The sequence below is a fragment of the Canis lupus genome, chromosome 8, assembly GCF_003254725.2.
Source record: "Canis lupus dingo isolate Sandy chromosome 8, ASM325472v2, whole genome shotgun sequence".
Lineage (NCBI taxonomy): Eukaryota > Metazoa > Chordata > Mammalia > Carnivora > Canidae > Canis > Canis lupus.
Window position 1 is genome coordinate 52,438,707 of NC_064250.1, and position 17,846 is coordinate 52,456,552.

Below are 17,846 nucleotides of genomic sequence, written 5' to 3' on the forward strand. Positions count from 1 at the left end.
ATACATACCCAAAGAAGAGAGGAAAGCAGTGGGTCCTGCCATTTCTTCCTCTTTCATTGGTAATAGAATAATTACTTCCAGAACCTCTAGCATATTTCCTTATCCATCACTTCATCTAGACCAGTGTCACATACCCATATCTAGTTGCAAAGGAGACTCACTTAGGCAGGTCACATGACCAGCCCCAGAAAAGAGGAAAAGTAGAGTGGATATTGACAATGTCTCCAATTGTCTTGCCTTTCCTGCTACCTTGTAAGCACTTGGAAGGCAGAGACCATGTTCCATCAGGCCGGGTGCCCATATTATGTCATGTGTTGTTCTTTCCCTGGAACTTTACTGGACATAGAGAGGTCTGCAAGAGGGAGCGCTTGAGGAGCCAAATCCTTGCCTTGTGTGCTAAACACCCTCTTTGTCTATTGGTTCCTCTGAGCAGCTTTAGGAATGTGGGAGCTTCTGGGTATATTTTAGAAAGGCTCTTTTCAGCACCTCTCAAAAAATTTTTTTTAAAAAAAGAAAGAATTAAAAGAAACACAAGACTACATGCTGGGAGGAAATCTATGCTGCTGTAAAAATAGAATAGGGCTCATGTGCATTCTTCGGTAATGAATGCATGAAAAGAAGCCTCTTAAATTATGAATGTGGCTTCTCTTGTTTATTGCCCAGTAATCCTGCTTTATTGATTTCTGTTTATTTCCAATCACCTAGAATGAAAGACTATGTTGCTTAGAGGTCTTGATCCCTAAAAGATTGTTTAAAGCTACTCCTGCTGTATTTAGTTGTTTATTTTTTGCTCAAAGTGATCGAATCAATACGAATACAAACAAAACACTTTTTCCTTTGCTTTCTAGAAGACTAGGGGGAGAAAATACAGAGAAGCTAAATAAAGATGCTTGGACTAAAAAAAAAAAAAAAAAAAAAAAAAAAGCCCCAACAAATGACATATTGATTGTTTTCAGAGTCAGAGTGTAAATTAAAAATATTCTTCTGACATAAGTTTTTAAAGATGTACTGACTCAGCAGTATTGATACTTACTCTCTTCCTAGAGGACCAGTTTGGAAGTGCAGCCCACTTTTCCCAAGATCAGCTGGCTCGCAGTTCTCAGAGGGAAGTTTACCTCACACTAGATGCTGCCAAAGGTCGTTGGTTCTGTATCATGAGTTCTCAGTTCAATTCTGCCTTCCACCACACTGCCTCTGTACATGTTTAAGAATGTTGTAAATTTTTTTAGAAAATTATGTGATCATAGTTCTTTTTTATAAACATATTTTATTTATTTATTCATGAGAGACACACAGAGAGAGGCAGAGACATAGGCAGAGGGAGAAGCAGGGTCCCCATGGAGAGCCCAATATGGGACTTGATCCTAGGACCCCAGGATCATGACCTGAGCCAAAGGCAGATGCTTGAACACTGAGCCACCCGAGTGCCCCAATCATAATTCTTTTTTTAAAGTGGTTGCACTGAAACTCTTCTCAGAATTGGAGAGAAGTGGGAATAAGCAAGGCCTGGGGCCTTATTATGAGACATTCTCTGGAATTATGAGTTATTAAACTCCGGTGTGGGCAGAGATGAAGGTGAAGTGGGGTGGGAGGCATGGGCAGAAAAGAGCCATACAGTTGTAGGGGGGTGGGAGGTGGGGGAGGTTCTGGTGCTCTTTCTCCCAAAGTATCTTTCCACTCATGAGGCCAGAAGTAAAGCACAGGAGACCCAGTTTCAGGAGCATAAACTATTTGTCATAATATGAATTTCTAAAAACCATGTTAGAACACTTTGGCCTGGCCCAAAGACATTTTACAGCTCCTGCTGTTCTCAGGAGCAGCAGCAAAATTTAAGGGAACCAGTGCAAAATGAGACTAAGGGTCCCCTTGTTTAAAGAACAGAAAGAAAGTACTGTTGAAAGTACAAAAATATCAAGCTCTTTTCCTTTCTCCATAGTCTCTCAACTTGTCATAGGACTTTTTATTTGCTATTTAATGCCATTTTAAGTAAATAAAAAGTTTAAATTATTAACATGAGTAATACCATCCATCTTTGTACTGGGTGACGCTAGTTTTAAATGCAGATATGAGAGCATTTAACTTCAATGCTGAATCGCCGAAATAACACAATTCATTATTTCATAGCTCGTGTATTCATATGTATTCTATTCTTACCAGAAGAGTGGAGACTGCACAAAACTAACTCACCTGTCTTTATTTCACTTTTTGATACATGTACCTCCTACTGGCACTCTCTACTTTCACCTTACTGATGAATAAGATAGGATGAAGGGTCCTTTCTCTTTAGATTTGTTATCTTTAGTGTAAATTATTGGCTGAGACAGAGAAGTAAGAAAGGATGTGATAGGTTTTCTTGGTTGCTTATGTTTTTAAAATGCCATTGCCTTAACTCTGGTTTCTAAGCAACTTTGATTCAAAGGGAAAGCAGAGCCCAATGGAGCCCCACTTACTCAGTAGATGTAACACACTTACCTGTGTGTTCATATCAGAGGATGTAGTATGAAACGCTAAAAGAAGGACATGCAAAGGAGATCAGCTATGGACTAAGACTTTATCCATAGTCATTCTTGTCTAGAAGGTAATACCAACCTCCCAGGAAGAAAAAGTGGGGGATTAATTCAAGTAACTCTGTTTGATTCATCTTATTCCATTACATGGTGGGTTCACAGAATCCTGTGCTTTTGGAGCACCAAAAACTCTGTTTATAGATGGGATGGCAAGGGATGGGGCTAGACACACACATTGCATGTATCTCATTTTCTTAGGCACATGTTCCATTGTCTTATTGACCTTCACTTATTAAACACAAGTTCAAAATTAAAATGGTTAAGAACTTCAAGATGGTGAGAACAGGGCATTAAAACAAGCTTAAAGCCCTTGTGAGCAGAGACCCCTGTGTGATTGCATAGGTCTCCTGTCTGGGATTACACCTGTTCTATTTCTAACACCCACTTTGACAGTGAATTAATGCCTTTGCCTATAAATTAGGGGAAAAGTGCTATCCTTGCCGTCCATAAGAAATGAGTAGTGAATAGTCTTGTTTTTTTTTTTTCTTGCATTAAAGTTCTGTTGTGTTTGCTTTTATAAATTGTTCTGAATCTATATCCAAGATGATATATTTTACTTAAGGCATGTTGCAGCCTGGGAATGAGGCAGTGAGTCCTGCAGGGTGATTGAGTCCATCTGGGTTCCTGAATTTCCCATGCAGCAGTATCTAAAGACTTTCTCCAACTTGGGATTTATCACACAAATCAAAGAATATGATCCTCCAGTCTTCATTTGTGGGAGGCTAGTATTAGACATGAGTAACTAGGGCTAAATTCTCAACCCAAAGCCAAAATTCTTTGAATTCTCCCTCTTTTGGGATTTGATACCATGTTATTCAATTCATTCTCACTTTTGCCTTGTAGTTCTGGTTCAAATTTACTGCAGATTCTCTGTAACTCCCTCAGTATTTTATTAAATCAAATGTCAAATTCACAAAACTTCCTTTAACTGCTGCTGTTGCTCTGACACCTGTATCTGCCTTTTCTAATATTTTATTACATGGCTAAATGGGAGATATTCTTTTCAGTGTAATAAGGAAAAATAATCTGGTCTTTTTATCAGTTGTATTTTACATTCAGTTAATTGCATTTGATGGCTCTCGGTAAGTTTGCTATGCCACACACTAAGTTCCTGGTTGTACTAATATGCTCTTCCTTCTTGTGTTTATAGTATCTTGAGCTAGCATTTATTTCTTAGTTTCTTATTAGGCATGAAACTGTCTTACTTTTAGTATTTCAAAGTAGCCATTCTCAGCCCTTTTCTTTTTTTAAAAAAATATTTTGTTTAAAATTAAATTTGCCAACATATAGTATAACACCCAGTGCTCATCCCTCTCAGCCCTTTTCTACATTGACAGACATAACAGGTGATCACATAAAATGAACACTCTTTTCAATAAAGGTGGTTTTCCACGGACAAATATATATATATATATATATATTAGGCTATGTGTGATTCCTAATATTTTGCTATTTTCCCCATTCCATTCTCTCCTCCCATCTAGCATACCTTAATTTATCAGTGACCAAAGATTGAGAACCACTGCTATTTGCTCTGGACATTATATCTTTTTTCAGAATTGCTGACCAATATCCAGGACTGGCTTTATCCTGCAACTCATTGTTCTCTCCAATGTTTGGTCTATTAAGGCTTTTAAAGCTATGATCTCAAACTGCCAGGAAGGGTGGTTTTCTTATATTGAGTGATAAGGTTAGACTACAAAACAGAGGGCCAGGAGGAAAAAAAAAAAAATCTCCACAAAGAAATATGATTCTATTTTTCCTATTTTTTTCCAAAAACCCATTTCTTTTCCCTGAAGACAGAACATGGAGAATGAATAACGGTACATTTTTCTAAAAAAAAAAAAAAAAAAAAAAAAAAAAAAAAAAAAAGGCGCTTTGATGCACTCCATGATAGGGACTTTTATACAGAATTTTAATATCCATCAATTGATACCTTTATCACTTTTAGTGGGTAACATAAATATTTGACCTGGTCACTTGCCCCTTAAAAACAGAGGCTTGATTTGGTAATAATATTGGAATAAAAAGCTCACTTATTATGGAAGTACCACAAAAAAAAAAAAAAAAAAAAGAAGAAGAAGAAGAAAAGAAAAGGTGATAGGTTGATAAGAAGATAAACAAGAAAAGTAGCATTAGGTCCTGGACTTCAGCTAAAATTTTGGCATTCCCTTGTAATGATTAGACCCCAAATACTCAATGTTTGTAGTGAAAACCAAGAGAGTTTACAGTGGAAACACAGCCAAGCTTTTCCAACTAGCCAACTAGAGAGGACCTGCACCAGTAAGAAAAATAACTATTAAAGCCAGACCTTGAGTGTATATAATCGATAGGCTCCTGGTCTAAATTCCTAGAGATGGTATGTGGTTGGGTGGGTGGTTTGTATTTTTTTTCCTGCCTCCTAAATAATATGTAATTTCTCCAGGCCAAGAAATAAATTGAAAGGATTTAGAGGGATTTGCTTATCAGTGGAACACCACGTAGCATTACATTCCTCCTGCTTTTGGGAAGGTACATTGAAGTTTGGTTAATCTTCTGTGGTTCAATACTCCTCTTCCCTCTGTCAGGCTGCCTTGAACAACAGATAGATTAATCCCCTTCTACCCACTCTCTTCTCCCTCCTCCCTCCGCTCTCTCTTGATCCACCCTTCCTTTTTTGAGCAGATGGAAGAAATCTTAAAACTGGAAAGAAAAGAAGGAAAAAAAAAAAAAAAGATGCCACACCACATTTACTTATACAATCTGAGAAGACCTCAAGGATAGAAGGAAAGGACCTCAATCCTTGGCACAAAATTTGGCTAAACTTAGCTCGGTTCTTCCACTGTTAATTAGATCTTGAGTCTGCAAAGGGAGTTCCTTAAAGGTTAATTCATTAGTAAAAGTTATTATACATCATGCCATTAACTTATCTTGTTCCTGTATATGCAGTGTGGAAATGAAGAATATGGAGGCTATTGAGAATGAGCAGAGTTTAAAGGGAAGCTGGTGGTACTATTTCATTGGATTCCTATATGATCCTCTGTCATAAAACGCCTTGAATAATCAGTTTTTGTCACAGTGGGTACCATTGATGGACTTCACAGGTAGCCAGTGTTTTTTAGTTTAGCCTGGCTCAAATCCCAGTGGTCTATAAGCTACATGAGGACAGGGACTGAGTCTGGCTAGCCCTCAGCACAGTGACTGGCACATCGTAGGCAGTTAATAAACATTTGTTGAGGGAAGACTGAGTGAGTAAATATATCCATACTTAATATCGTATCTCAAGAACAATTTTTTGTTTGTTTTTTATATTCAGTTTTCTTAGAGAGCTCTGGGCCAGTTAACTGAATTTGGTTATGCCAAATGCCATATCTATAGCCCAGGGCAATTCTCCTTAAAGCTTTCTCATTCACGGAAATATGAGTCAAGTAAAATATATAGACATTCATATCTAACTTGGCAAGTGATTATCTCCAGTAGTGGGTAGAGAGAAAGGAGGAAAGGAGTATTTTGAAAAACCACAATAACCTGAGCTCCAGGAGATAGTTTTAAAATTCAGAGGGTGTTGTTCCAATAAAGTTACATGGGCACATAGAGGTAAGGCCTGAGGGGAACTCAGAAAGCATCTTAACTAGATGGGATTTTGTCTTTTTGTCTCTGTCGTTCAGAACCTGCCTTATGGTATGCCCCGACCTCACGCACTTGAGTATGACAAGTTCAAGCCATTTGTTTCATTTTCTCATAGTAGTGTCAGTTGCTTGTTTTGAAGATAAGTATAAAGGGGATGTTCAGAATAAAATGAGGGTATTGATAATCCCACTCATGCATCTTACCATGTTTTAGGGTTGTTTCTGTATTGGGCTTGAGCTGGATGAAGTGATAGGGCTGGTAGGGGGAAGAGGGAAGCTTGAGATTATTGCTTCTAATAAGTTTGCCCAAGCTCCAGGCCTTTTCTATCTCTGGTACAGTCTAAAAATCATCCAGTAATGTGTGTGTGTCAGATAGGGGATCTATAAGCAGTTATCTACACTGGGACTATGCAGTGGCAATAATTTAATAAAGAAATAACTAATAGGTAATTTTAAATTGCGATGGTCAGGCTTTTCAAATCTCATTAAAGGTTACAGATTTACCTAGAGTCTGTGGGTTCTTATTTAATTAAAAGTATCTTAGACATCCGTTATTTAAATAGAGAATAACATGTTCATAATAAAGCTGTATGACTTCTTCTCTCCCATGAGATACTTTAAACCCCAACTTTATCACAGAATAGAAGTATAGAGGGGAAAAACTAAAACACCAAGCATTTGAAGAAATTGAATTCTTTTTAGCATGAAGCAGCTGCAGAGATGTATGGCTGTTTTCAGAGGGACTTCAGAATATTTATGGGCCTTTCTCTTTTCCTTTTTCACTGGAAGAAAGGCGATCATCATTCTTGAGTGTGTTATTTATAATTTCATAAAGCTGTTCTGTGGCAGGACTTATTTTATCTTGCGCTTAATCTCGGTCAAATAACTGTGCTTTGAAGGAGCCGGGTGGAGAAAAATGATTACCCCCCCTCCCCCAAATGATTAGCCTATTCTCACTATGAGATAAAGGGCCAAAGGTAGGAATTTGAAGTCACAAATAAGCATCTGGGCAGGCAAGAGGGGACATGATGAGTCTACCTTGAGCTCTTCTCCATGGCAGCAGATATTTTTCTCAGTACCAAATAATGGATGGTGAGGAAGAATGAGGGGGGCTGCTTCTGTGGGGTAGACCCCTTCAGAGTAAATAATTAGAATCTGTTGATTACAGAAACAATAACTCACTAAAGGAAAATGAGAAGCCATGTCTGTGAGGCTGAGGGAATTGGAGGGTAAATATACCTATAAATTTACTTGGGTGGACAGAGTTTTGAGCTTTCTTCTGTCCCAGTTTATTCTAAGGTAATTTCAATAAACACTCCTAGGGGAAAAAAAAAAAAAAAAAGAGGAATACAAACGCAATAAAAAAATCTTTCAAGAAAAGAATAGAGGCCTCCTTCCAGACAGATATTTTATTGAAAGTTATTATAATACCTATCTTTAGTTTTATGAATACTAATACAGAACCGAGTAATTTCAACATATGTATTAAAAAATATGAAATACATATTTTAAAATGGGGTGTAGGAATTATTATTTTTAATACAGAGCTTGGCTAATATATAAGGACAGAAGAATATTTTCCTCCTCCTGAGAAGGCAAGGTAAAGCCTTTAATCTGCACTGTGGAGGAATCGCCCAGTCAGACCCATGCACTATGTCCTGAAACCATGTGTATGTGCTTGCAGAGGAAGGGCGAAAGATGACCCTGATGAGACATGAGAAGGGAAGAAGGAGAGATGTGCCAATAGGACAGGATATTAAATTCATGCTCATTATCCAAGTTTGCAAAAACAACACGATAACTCAGGTAGCTGTCATTCTGTCATGCTGGAACATATCTTCACATCTGTCCTACTCTTAGGTATACAAATAAACTGTGCTTCTTTATGCCTATGAGCTTTTTCAATGACTGTTGATTTCACCTAGAATTTTCTTCTCCTCCCACCTACAGCTCTTAGCTCTCCCAGCTTCACTGTTGCCTGTCCCTCAGGGCTCATTTCTGTTTCCCTTCTGCCCAGGGGCTATCTCTGCTCCCCTGCTGTTTGTTCCCTTAGCACTTTATGCTTACTCTTGTCATGGGATCCAGTTTACTATGTCAAGTTTGCCTGTTTACTTGGCCCTCTCTTCAGAGACTGTGAATTCCCAGAACAGCAGAACCGTGATTTATCTTCACTTTATTCTTCATAATGGCTATAGTGGTTGACACATAGGTGTTCAGTAAATATTTATTCAAGTAATAAAGAAATGAATGAAAGATGAACAAAGCACCTTAATGATATAGTCATATATCACAGGTGGTGGATCTAGTAGTCCACCCAGCATCAAACTGTTTGGTTTGGAGATGGTCATAGATCTTCTATTCTTTCTTGATGGATTTATAGATAATGTGGATATTTGACATATGAGCCATAATATGTAAACACTTTAGGCTTAGTCATTGGGAATTATGAGAGCTTTAGACAATCATTGTGAAGAAAAAAAAATATGAAGATGACATAGAAAGCACCTTCATAAGCATTCTCTGCATAACTAGAAGAATAGAAGAACTTCTTAAAGCAATACTATTCTCTGAAGGAGCATGCATGGTGGGCAGTTAAAAGTAGCAGATGTCACTATAAATGCCCACACCGCTGGTTATTAGAAGTACTAAATGTGTTAATATGTGTTAACTGCATAGCATGAAGTCTGAATATAGCAAGTGTTTAATAAGTGGTAAATGTTATTAGTAGGCATGATTCTAGAAAGTTCAAATATCTTTTTCTCTCAGAGTGCTAACTGCTCTTTTTTTCTAAGGAATTATGAGTAATTATGAAAAATGGACATGATTGTAGGAAAATATACACATACACATAGCCTATGGCTATTGCATTTTATTTAAAGACAAAAGTCCATAGTTCCCTTCTAGTCATAATAATTATATCCTGAGTCTGTGTGTATATTGCAATAGAGGAACATAATTCACCAATCATGGGAACCACTAGTCAAAAAAGTATGACTTTTTTCCCAAAGTTTAGAGTTAGACCCTACATTTACTTATATTTGGGGAAGGACACAGACAAGAAAATTAAAGAGCTACTAAAAGAAAGCCTTAGGTTTTCTGAGAGTAATTTTGAATCAAATTGTCATTACCTTAGGATGTGATTCTAAGTGTGTGTCATCCAAAAGCTTTTGGTTTGTAATTTTGGGGTTTTTATATGGCAGGGACAGAAGTAGTAAAAAAAAAAAAAAAAAAAAAAAAATTAATCCCTAAATATAGTGTGCTAAATCCTGAGTCCCTTGCAAATTAAAGCTTGCTGCCCCTGGCAGAGCAAGTATTTCTGAAACTACAGTGTTCTGTGGCAAGCATGGTAGTATTGGATGCCAGGTTCTCCAGGCAAACATTGGTTACTGTGTTGGGCAATGAGGGGATTGAGATGTTTGTAATGGCTTTGGGAATTTCATTGGCAGTGGCTGTAATTGGTGATGATGAGGTTTGAGAGGCAGAAAGGAAGGGGCTGGATTCATATAAAACCCACACAGATTGTCTGGACCCAGAGCCATGGGAAACAGATTATCTTCCAGTGATTTCTAAGCTCTCTTGGCATCTTTATGAGTATATTTTTCTTTATCACTCTTCATGGCAGATGCATCCAGAGGTGATAAATGAAAATAGAGTTAATGAATTATCAGTAATGAAGAACAGTTCTATTGGGGATGAATCATTAAAGAAAGAATACATAGTTGGATAGCAACTTTATTTAAACTAGGAGCAGCAACTAGGCTTGGAAGTGCTGTTATTGATTAATTGATTGACTTAGTTTAGTTAATATTTATTGAGCATGTACCATAAGCCAGGAACAGAGCTTCACTTTTTTTTTAAGATTTATTTATTTTTTGTGTGAGAGAAAACATGCATGCATGGGCTGAGAGCAGATGGAGAAGAAGAGAGAGCATCTCAAGCAGACTCCCCACTGACCACAGAGCCTGACACGGGGCTCAATCTCATGAACCCTGAGATCATGACCTGAGCCAAAACCAAGAGTAAGACACGCAACTGACTGAGCCACTCAGGTGCTCCCAAAGCTTCATTTTTAACACTACATTTGAATTAATGACAAGATATTGTGTGTATCCCAATTTACAGATGGAAAAATTGAGGCTTGGAGAGGGGAAATAAACTCACCACCCTGGTCACTGACTGTAAGTGTAGGAGCTGGGAATCACAGCTATGCTCTGTGGAGGGTCAGTCCTGCTCATTCCATGCTCTGCAAGACTGCCTGTCATGGACCCACCTTGGAGTCTATCCACCATTAATGGGAGCTACCAGCAAAATGTGATTCTGTTGCCTAGGAGGAATATTGTATTCATCCATATTCATATAGAAGATCAGCACAAATCAAATTCTGAGTCGTAGGGCACAGGGTCAGTTAACTGGGAAGAAAGGGAGTGAAAATGTGGAAGAGCATAAGTGTGGGGTCTGCAATGGTGGTTGCGGTTCATTTTGGGAACTGAAGTGGAGGTGACGATGGTGAAGGAGAGTGGTACTGGGGACATTGCCATCCAAGCCACGTAGCTATAGGGGAGCACTTGTGTAGTATTAAAGGAGGCAGAGGGAAGCTGAGAGGAAAGTAGTAAATATCCTTCAACCTGAGTCCAGTACTTTTCTTGAAACAAATTTTACATCATATCTTTGACCAGTCAAAATTAATAGAACTTTCTTAGAATAACTACTTGGCTTTCAGTTCCTTTGATGAATTCACTAGACTTTCCTTAACTCACTGGCTTTTACTCAATACTAGGAACCTAAGCTAGTTATGCCGTATATAGGCCATTCTGCAAGGTCCCTATAATGAAGTCACCAACAATTAATTTCCAATTGATTACACTTTAGAAGTGTAACCTCAACCTCTTTTTTATTACTGCTCTCTAGGGAGATTTTTAGACAGTTTTTTTTTCCCCCTAATTGCCCCTCTCCCATAAAATGTTAACACCACAGATTTACTGTATATTTAAGTACTGTAGGCTTTTGGCAGGTCAAGAAACATTTTAATATCTAGGATCCGACCCCCCACACACCCAAAATGCTTTTTGCTGCCTTAAGGGAGATATTATCCTCCATGGGTAACTCATGCTTTAGAATGATCGAACAATGATTGTGATCCTTCCAAAAGAGGCCATTTGCCTCTTATGATAGCCTTCTGGATTTTTGCACAGTTAACATGTATTCTCTTACCACCTCCCTTCCCTAAGTAACTGAAAGTGAGCCTTCATAGGGTCCAATCACAATAGGACACTCCAAGGAAGTATGCTCACCATTTCTCTAACACAAGTAATGGCAACTCTATTGTACAACTGCCAGCTTCAGTTGCTGGAAATGAAACATACACTTCAGTAGTGTTCAATTGAAAAAAAAAATAGTATGTTTGGAATTCTTTTTCTATTAACTTTAAGAAGGAGCAGGGTTGAAGTATCTCTCTGTCAAATGTAGAATAAAGATCAATAACATGGTTTAAGGCACCTCTCTGCCCCTGTCAATTAAATGAAATCAATTACCTCATGTGATTTTTCTACTATGCTTTGTTGTGTCCAGTAATTCTATGCTTAGTGTGTGTATTTCAAAAAGGATGTTGTCTGGAAATATTAAATATTTTTTTTGTTGTTTTTATCTTCACATGGTGGTCCCTCTGTGCATGCTTAGTCTTAATCTCATCTTTTGCTTAAGGAATCCAGCCATATAGGATTTGGCTTACCCTAATGATCTCATTTTAACACAGACCCTATCTCCAAATACTAGTCAAATTTTGGGGTATGGGGCATTAGAACTATAGCATATGAATTTTGGAGGGCATGGTTCAGTCCAAAACTAACATCGTGCAAGAAGAGGTGTAAAAGAAGCCTCTGTGAACCACAAATGCAGACTTTGACTAAGATCTATCTTAGTTCAAATCCTCATTGTTTCTTGTGTCCTCTTTGAACTCCAGTTCTCCTTAAAAGCATAATAATTATATCCATCCCAAAGGATTGTTGTGAGAATTGTATCTAATCAATTAATAACATCCATAACTAAATATATATATAACTATATATATATATATATATACATGTATATATATTTATACATGTCTAGCTCAGCATCTGACTTCTAATTGCTTTTCCTCTTGAATATGGATTCAGACTTCAATGCATTGGGAATAATAAAACCAAGGAAGTCAGTTAATGCTATTAATATCAAGAAGAGGAAAGAAATGAGCATTTATTGAACAACTACTATATATTGAGTATTCTTATGTACATAGTAGGACAAAAGTTTGTTTTTTACATAAGATCTGTAGATTAATCATTCAATAGTATTTATTGTGCATGCAATATCAGGTACAGAAAATAGTCTTCTCATCTTCTATGTAGCAAAGGTGCTTCTTATTACACATACCCAAAGTTTCCTATATTTCTTGCAGCAGATTCCCTGGCATTGAGGAGTTTCTACAGAATCTAATAGAAAAAAAAAAATTGTCACAAGTTGAATTACTATTGTTGCAACCAGATTTTTTTTCTGCTGTCATCAGAAACAGTCTTACCTGTGTCCAGAGGCTGTCATGTGGTATTTCTCTGCTGGCCTACATTACTAATTCAGCTAATTGCAGCAATTACATGAAGCGATCGCTGTTAGCGAGAAAAGCCATTATGCTATTCCTGAACAGACTGCATTCCACAGCATTCATTAATTATGCCTGCCTATAGATTCACAACCACCAAATCATACACTTGAGACCACACACCATATGCATTGAATCGCTCTCAAAGTTTGCAGGGCCTTTCCATGCTGTTTTACACTCTTGTATTGCCCACCATTTGTATAACTTTTCTCTTGCCCTTCAGATTCTCAAAATTGAAATTAAAATTAGAATGGAGTCAGATTGTACAATGTGACTTACAAGGATAGGATAGTCTTGAACCTCCTAGAACTGCTTTGAATCATGTAGCTTCTCATAAAACCCATACAGGTTGTCTAAATCCATAGTCATTCACAGCTACACAAGAGTCTAAAATGCTCTATCCTACAGCATGCCCTCTTTAGAGAAGAGAAACATAATAATGATAGGAGGCAGGACATAGTGATAAGTCTTTGAGGCTTTGGTTCATTGGTTTCCTTATCTCTCTCTCTCCTCTCTCTTCCCCCTACCCCATTATTTTCCTTTGACATACACAGCCAACATCAGATGACCTTGTTTCATCTGCTGAATGTTCAAGCGATGATGAAGACTTCATTGAATGTGAGCCGAGTACAGGTAGGTTAGGTCAGTCTTGTTTTGCTTGCTTTATTTTTACATTTGCAAAAAACAATACATACATATATGTGAATATACATGTGTTTTATATATATTATAGTGTGTTAATGTGTGTATTTTCTATATCTATATATGTATAAGCATACATATATAAATATTAATATATAATCAAAAGCATCAAATTCCATGGAAGGAGTAGGTAAGATCCCAGAGAAATTTAAAGTCAGTCAGTTCCTGACATACTAAAAAAAAAAAAAAAAAAAAATCCATGGTGTACCACCCAACTTGGAGCAATGGGACACCCAGATTAACTGTGGGAACAGGAAAAGTACAGCAGCCACTGGCAGCTATGAAATTGACAGGGGTAGGGGCATGAAGATGTCTATATTGGAATAACATCAAAACACCATGAACCCAAAGTGGAGCTATAAAGATCATTTAAACCTCATGGATTGTTCTGAGCCTGCATGGCAAATGAAATAAAACCAGAAACCAAAACCAAACAATTAAAAAAAAAAAAAAAAAAAAAAAAAAAACATTTTCCATGGGATTTCAAAGGCAGTTAACATGGTATTATATTTATACTAATTTTGTTCATTGTGTGTTTAGAGAATTGTGCAGTGATATAGCATAGTAAACACAAAATTAGTACTGAACCATGCCATGTCAACGGCTGAGATGCTTCAAAATGTATCTACTGTGCTGAAGTTAAGAGAACTTTAGCAACTTGATGCTTCAATGTGTTCCCCCATCCGCACCCGGATACATTTTGATATTTTATGGTCTTTCTTTATAGTGAGCTATATAATGTCCAGCAGGCAACTGCAGTCCTTGATTATTTCCTATCAATTTTTTCAAGTCATCTGTTTTGAGACTTGCTATAAGTTAAACATTTATATATATATATATATATAATAGAGAACAGATATCATCGAATTTCTGTGTATGTATAATAAAATCAAAAGCTGGAATTGGGTTAGGATCTTATTTCTGCAAAGGCTAAGAGAAGTAAATAGACTATTCTAGTTGATTCTTTGGTTTTTTTTTTTTTTTTCTCTTCTTTAAAAAAAAGATGAGCTATTAAACATTTTCTTTCTCTAATTCTAGAGAAATTCAAGGTTTGTGAAAAAGAAATAATAGAGGAGAAACCTTCTATTTTCTTACCCCAAGATGATTTACATTTTTTTTTTTTTTCAAATTTTGTTGAAGGCCTGACTGGTGTCTTGCAAGTGGCTTTGAATCCAGGAAGTTCTGTGGGTCTCTGTTTTTAGCATTACATAGGGACATAATGATAGGTAAGGCCTTTCCATTTTGGAGTGTGACCTGCAACTTCAGGAGCTCAGTTGTGTAGAAGGAAAGTAACTGTGACCTGGTGGTCAGGTTTTGTTTTGTTTTTTTGTTTTTTTTTGTTTTTTTTTTTCAGATTATTAGGTAATAATTTCAATGTACTACATGATATGTTAGTGACATTAGAGGGCAGGTAAACTCAGTCTATACCAGAATTGGACATCAAGTTTTTATTCACTCATTAATTCATCCATTCAATATATATTTATGAGCACTAGGGCAGGAGGCAGTGTATCTCTAGAGTTGAGACCTTCCTATTCTAATAATTTTCATAAATGAGCTGTTGGGAAATAGAATTAGGAGCTTTGCTACCCAAATTTCCTCTCCAAAATAATTGAGTTTAGCAAATATTTTTTGAGTTAACTGTGTATGTTAGGCATGTACCAGATCTTAGGATTTCAGATATAAATATGGCATGACCCCTAAGACCTATGTTAAATTAACTGATTTCATGGCCAATAATTTAAGATACCTAGACTTTAATTTGGATTTTCTGTTTATCCTTTCTCTGGTTATCTTGCTTTCATAGCAGTAATATCCATATACATGGAATATTGTTGTTCAAAACTTGATTTTAAGTCTTCTTATAAAAAATCAAGGCTTGACCATTCCAAAATATTGCCACTGTCTTCCCCTACCACCTCCCTGCCTCCCACATAGTCATCTCCATAGCAACCTCCATAATAAAACAGAGGGCTTTTCCAGATCTGATTCACAAATTCTACAGCTCCCCAGGTTGTGGGCATGTATTGCCATTTGGTTTTGAACTTGAACAGGCCCAAACCTGAATGGCCTCAAACTAAGTCCATTTGCTTTTTTAGTGGCTGCACAGGTGTTTCATCTGATTCAAAAGCAGAGGACAGAAATTCAATGCCAGCATTTCTTGAGTAATATAATTACATTGGGCAGGTGGGAGATAAAAGCAGTTTTTAAAACAATCTGTTGTGTTCTGTAAGGGAGTGTGGGAGGGGGAATATAAATAAAGTAGGTGACAGAGTGTTCACCCTGAAGGAGCTAACATGTAGCTCTATGAGACTAGTATTGATTCCCTCTGCCTGGTATGATTCAACTCATCACATTTGAAGAACGAGCATTTCTTCTTTCTAAATTTATTTACTCCATAAAGTATTCCTGATAAGTGATTCAGATACACAGGGAAACATATTAGAGGCATATTTAATACAGGAGAGAGATAGAATATTCCTACTAATGCAGAGATTTTACCCTGGGGGCCTGATTAACCCTGAGGATGGTTATATGCAGAGATACTGAGCCCTCATTTGTATTCTATGAGAAACATCTCCATAGCCTTCACATCTTCCCAAAACAATATGGCTTAAAAATTGGAAAAATATAAATCAGTTGTTTCTGGAGCTAGGTTTTACTCTGCCTAAAGAGAAATCTTCCATTGCCTGTATAGCAACAGGTAATGGTGACATTTAGATAATTTTGACATAAATCTGAGAGTCTGTGTAAATACTAAGGTTAAAATTCTGGGTTTGAACACTCTCCCTCACTGCCTCAGTTTCACAAATTTTATCCTTTTCCAGGCCTGATGTTTGATGGAAATACACTAAATTTGGTTAATTACCCAGGTCTTGTTTTATGTTACTTAACAATGACCTGTTCTTCCCTCACTTTGTTAGCCAGTTTAAGATTTTCTGCCTGTCTCAGTTATAAGGCATTTAACTTCTACAGCTAGCTTCTTTCTTGATTATTTAGGTTCTTATTTAGAAGTTCTTATTTTTCACAAATTTGCATAGTTCAGTATACGCTCACTTCAACAACTTTTGTTCTCATGTGAGCATCAAATTTTAAATGAAATTATTTTTCTCATTTAATTTCATTAAATCAAAATGTGTTTTAAAGATTCTGAGTTTGAGTTGAATGTAAGAAATTGATTTTCACACCCACCACCTACTTAGTGATCACTCTTGTTTGTACAACTCAGTCATACCATCTTTAGGGATCACTTAAATTTTTTTGGAGTTTGGCCGATGATAATCTAGAAACCTTAAAACCAAATTTTCTCTGGATGTAATGAGTAAAAAATAAACCAGCGACAGAAAACAAAAACAAAAACACCCTAGACCATGAGAGCAAGGCAGAAAGTGAAAGCTCAATGAATATTGACTGAATTTGTATGACTCTTAAAATATCTCATAATCTTAAATTAAAATTGGAGATTTTTCATATCTCTAACTTCATCTTCCCTAAAGAGCTAGATAAAATCTGTTGAATTATTAAAAATATAAAACTCCATGCAAATAAAAATCACCATAACAAAACCCACATTTCCTCTTTAAAAAATTATCTACTTTTTATGAGTCACAAAATTTCATTTTCTGAATATTTACTTTGAGAAATCAGCATTGGAGCTTTATAACATCATAACAAAGATATCCACATTAAATGAAAATATTCAGAAGAATATCTGAATAGCTACTTAAATACCTAAAATTGAGGGTCAGGATTTTAACTTTTCTAATTTGTAAATGTGGATTGTGTTCCCCACAAAGGAAGTCAGTGTCTATATAATATTTCAGACTTGAGTCCTTGCAAACAAACTCTTTCCTTCCCAAGTACACTTCTATTGGTATGAAATTGTGCAGTAAACATATTTTGTTGTTCTGACCTCTTTGAATCCAACAACAACAACAACAACAACAACAAAATAAGGAAGCTGTAGATGACCACTAGAAAATGGGATTATTGGTAAATGATATTATGGAAGTCAAATTACAATTAAGATTTTTAGTAACTTCACATTTGTGATTTAAAATGTGAGAACTGATTCTGAAATATAGAGAAATTGATAAAACTCTCTTCATAAATGGAAAGGAAATCTCTCCCTTCCCCTGCTGATTCCCCCTTTTCCATCTTTGGAAATAGAAATAATATCCAAATATTGCAATCTTAGGTTAGCTTTTGTAAAGTTGAAAATTACCAACTTTCTACATTTTATATATTTATAGTGTCAATATTCTAAAGTCCTGGAGGTAGGAGTCACAGAGCAGAGAAAAACAAATTTTAATGCTTTTTACACCTGAGAAATGGGCA

The 17,846-nt window shown here is 36.5% G+C and overlaps 1 protein-coding gene across 25 annotated transcripts in view; it reads left to right on the forward strand.

The window, feature by feature from the left end:
- Positions 1-17,846, forward strand: part of NRXN3 (neurexin 3) — a 1,528,419-nt gene that overhangs the window by 1,465,357 nt on the left and 45,216 nt on the right. For 18 of the 25 annotated variants that reach the window (XM_025442408.3, XM_049113341.1, XM_049113346.1 and 15 more), the window contains one exon: positions 13,361-13,439. In XM_025442408.3, coding sequence (XP_025298193.1) covers positions 13,361-13,439 — 79 coding nt within the window. Of the gene's footprint in view, positions 1-13,360; positions 13,449-17,846 lie in introns of all 25 variants that reach the window. The other 7 variants (XM_049113340.1, XM_049113345.1, XM_049113342.1 and 4 more) reach the window with 1 other exon arrangement.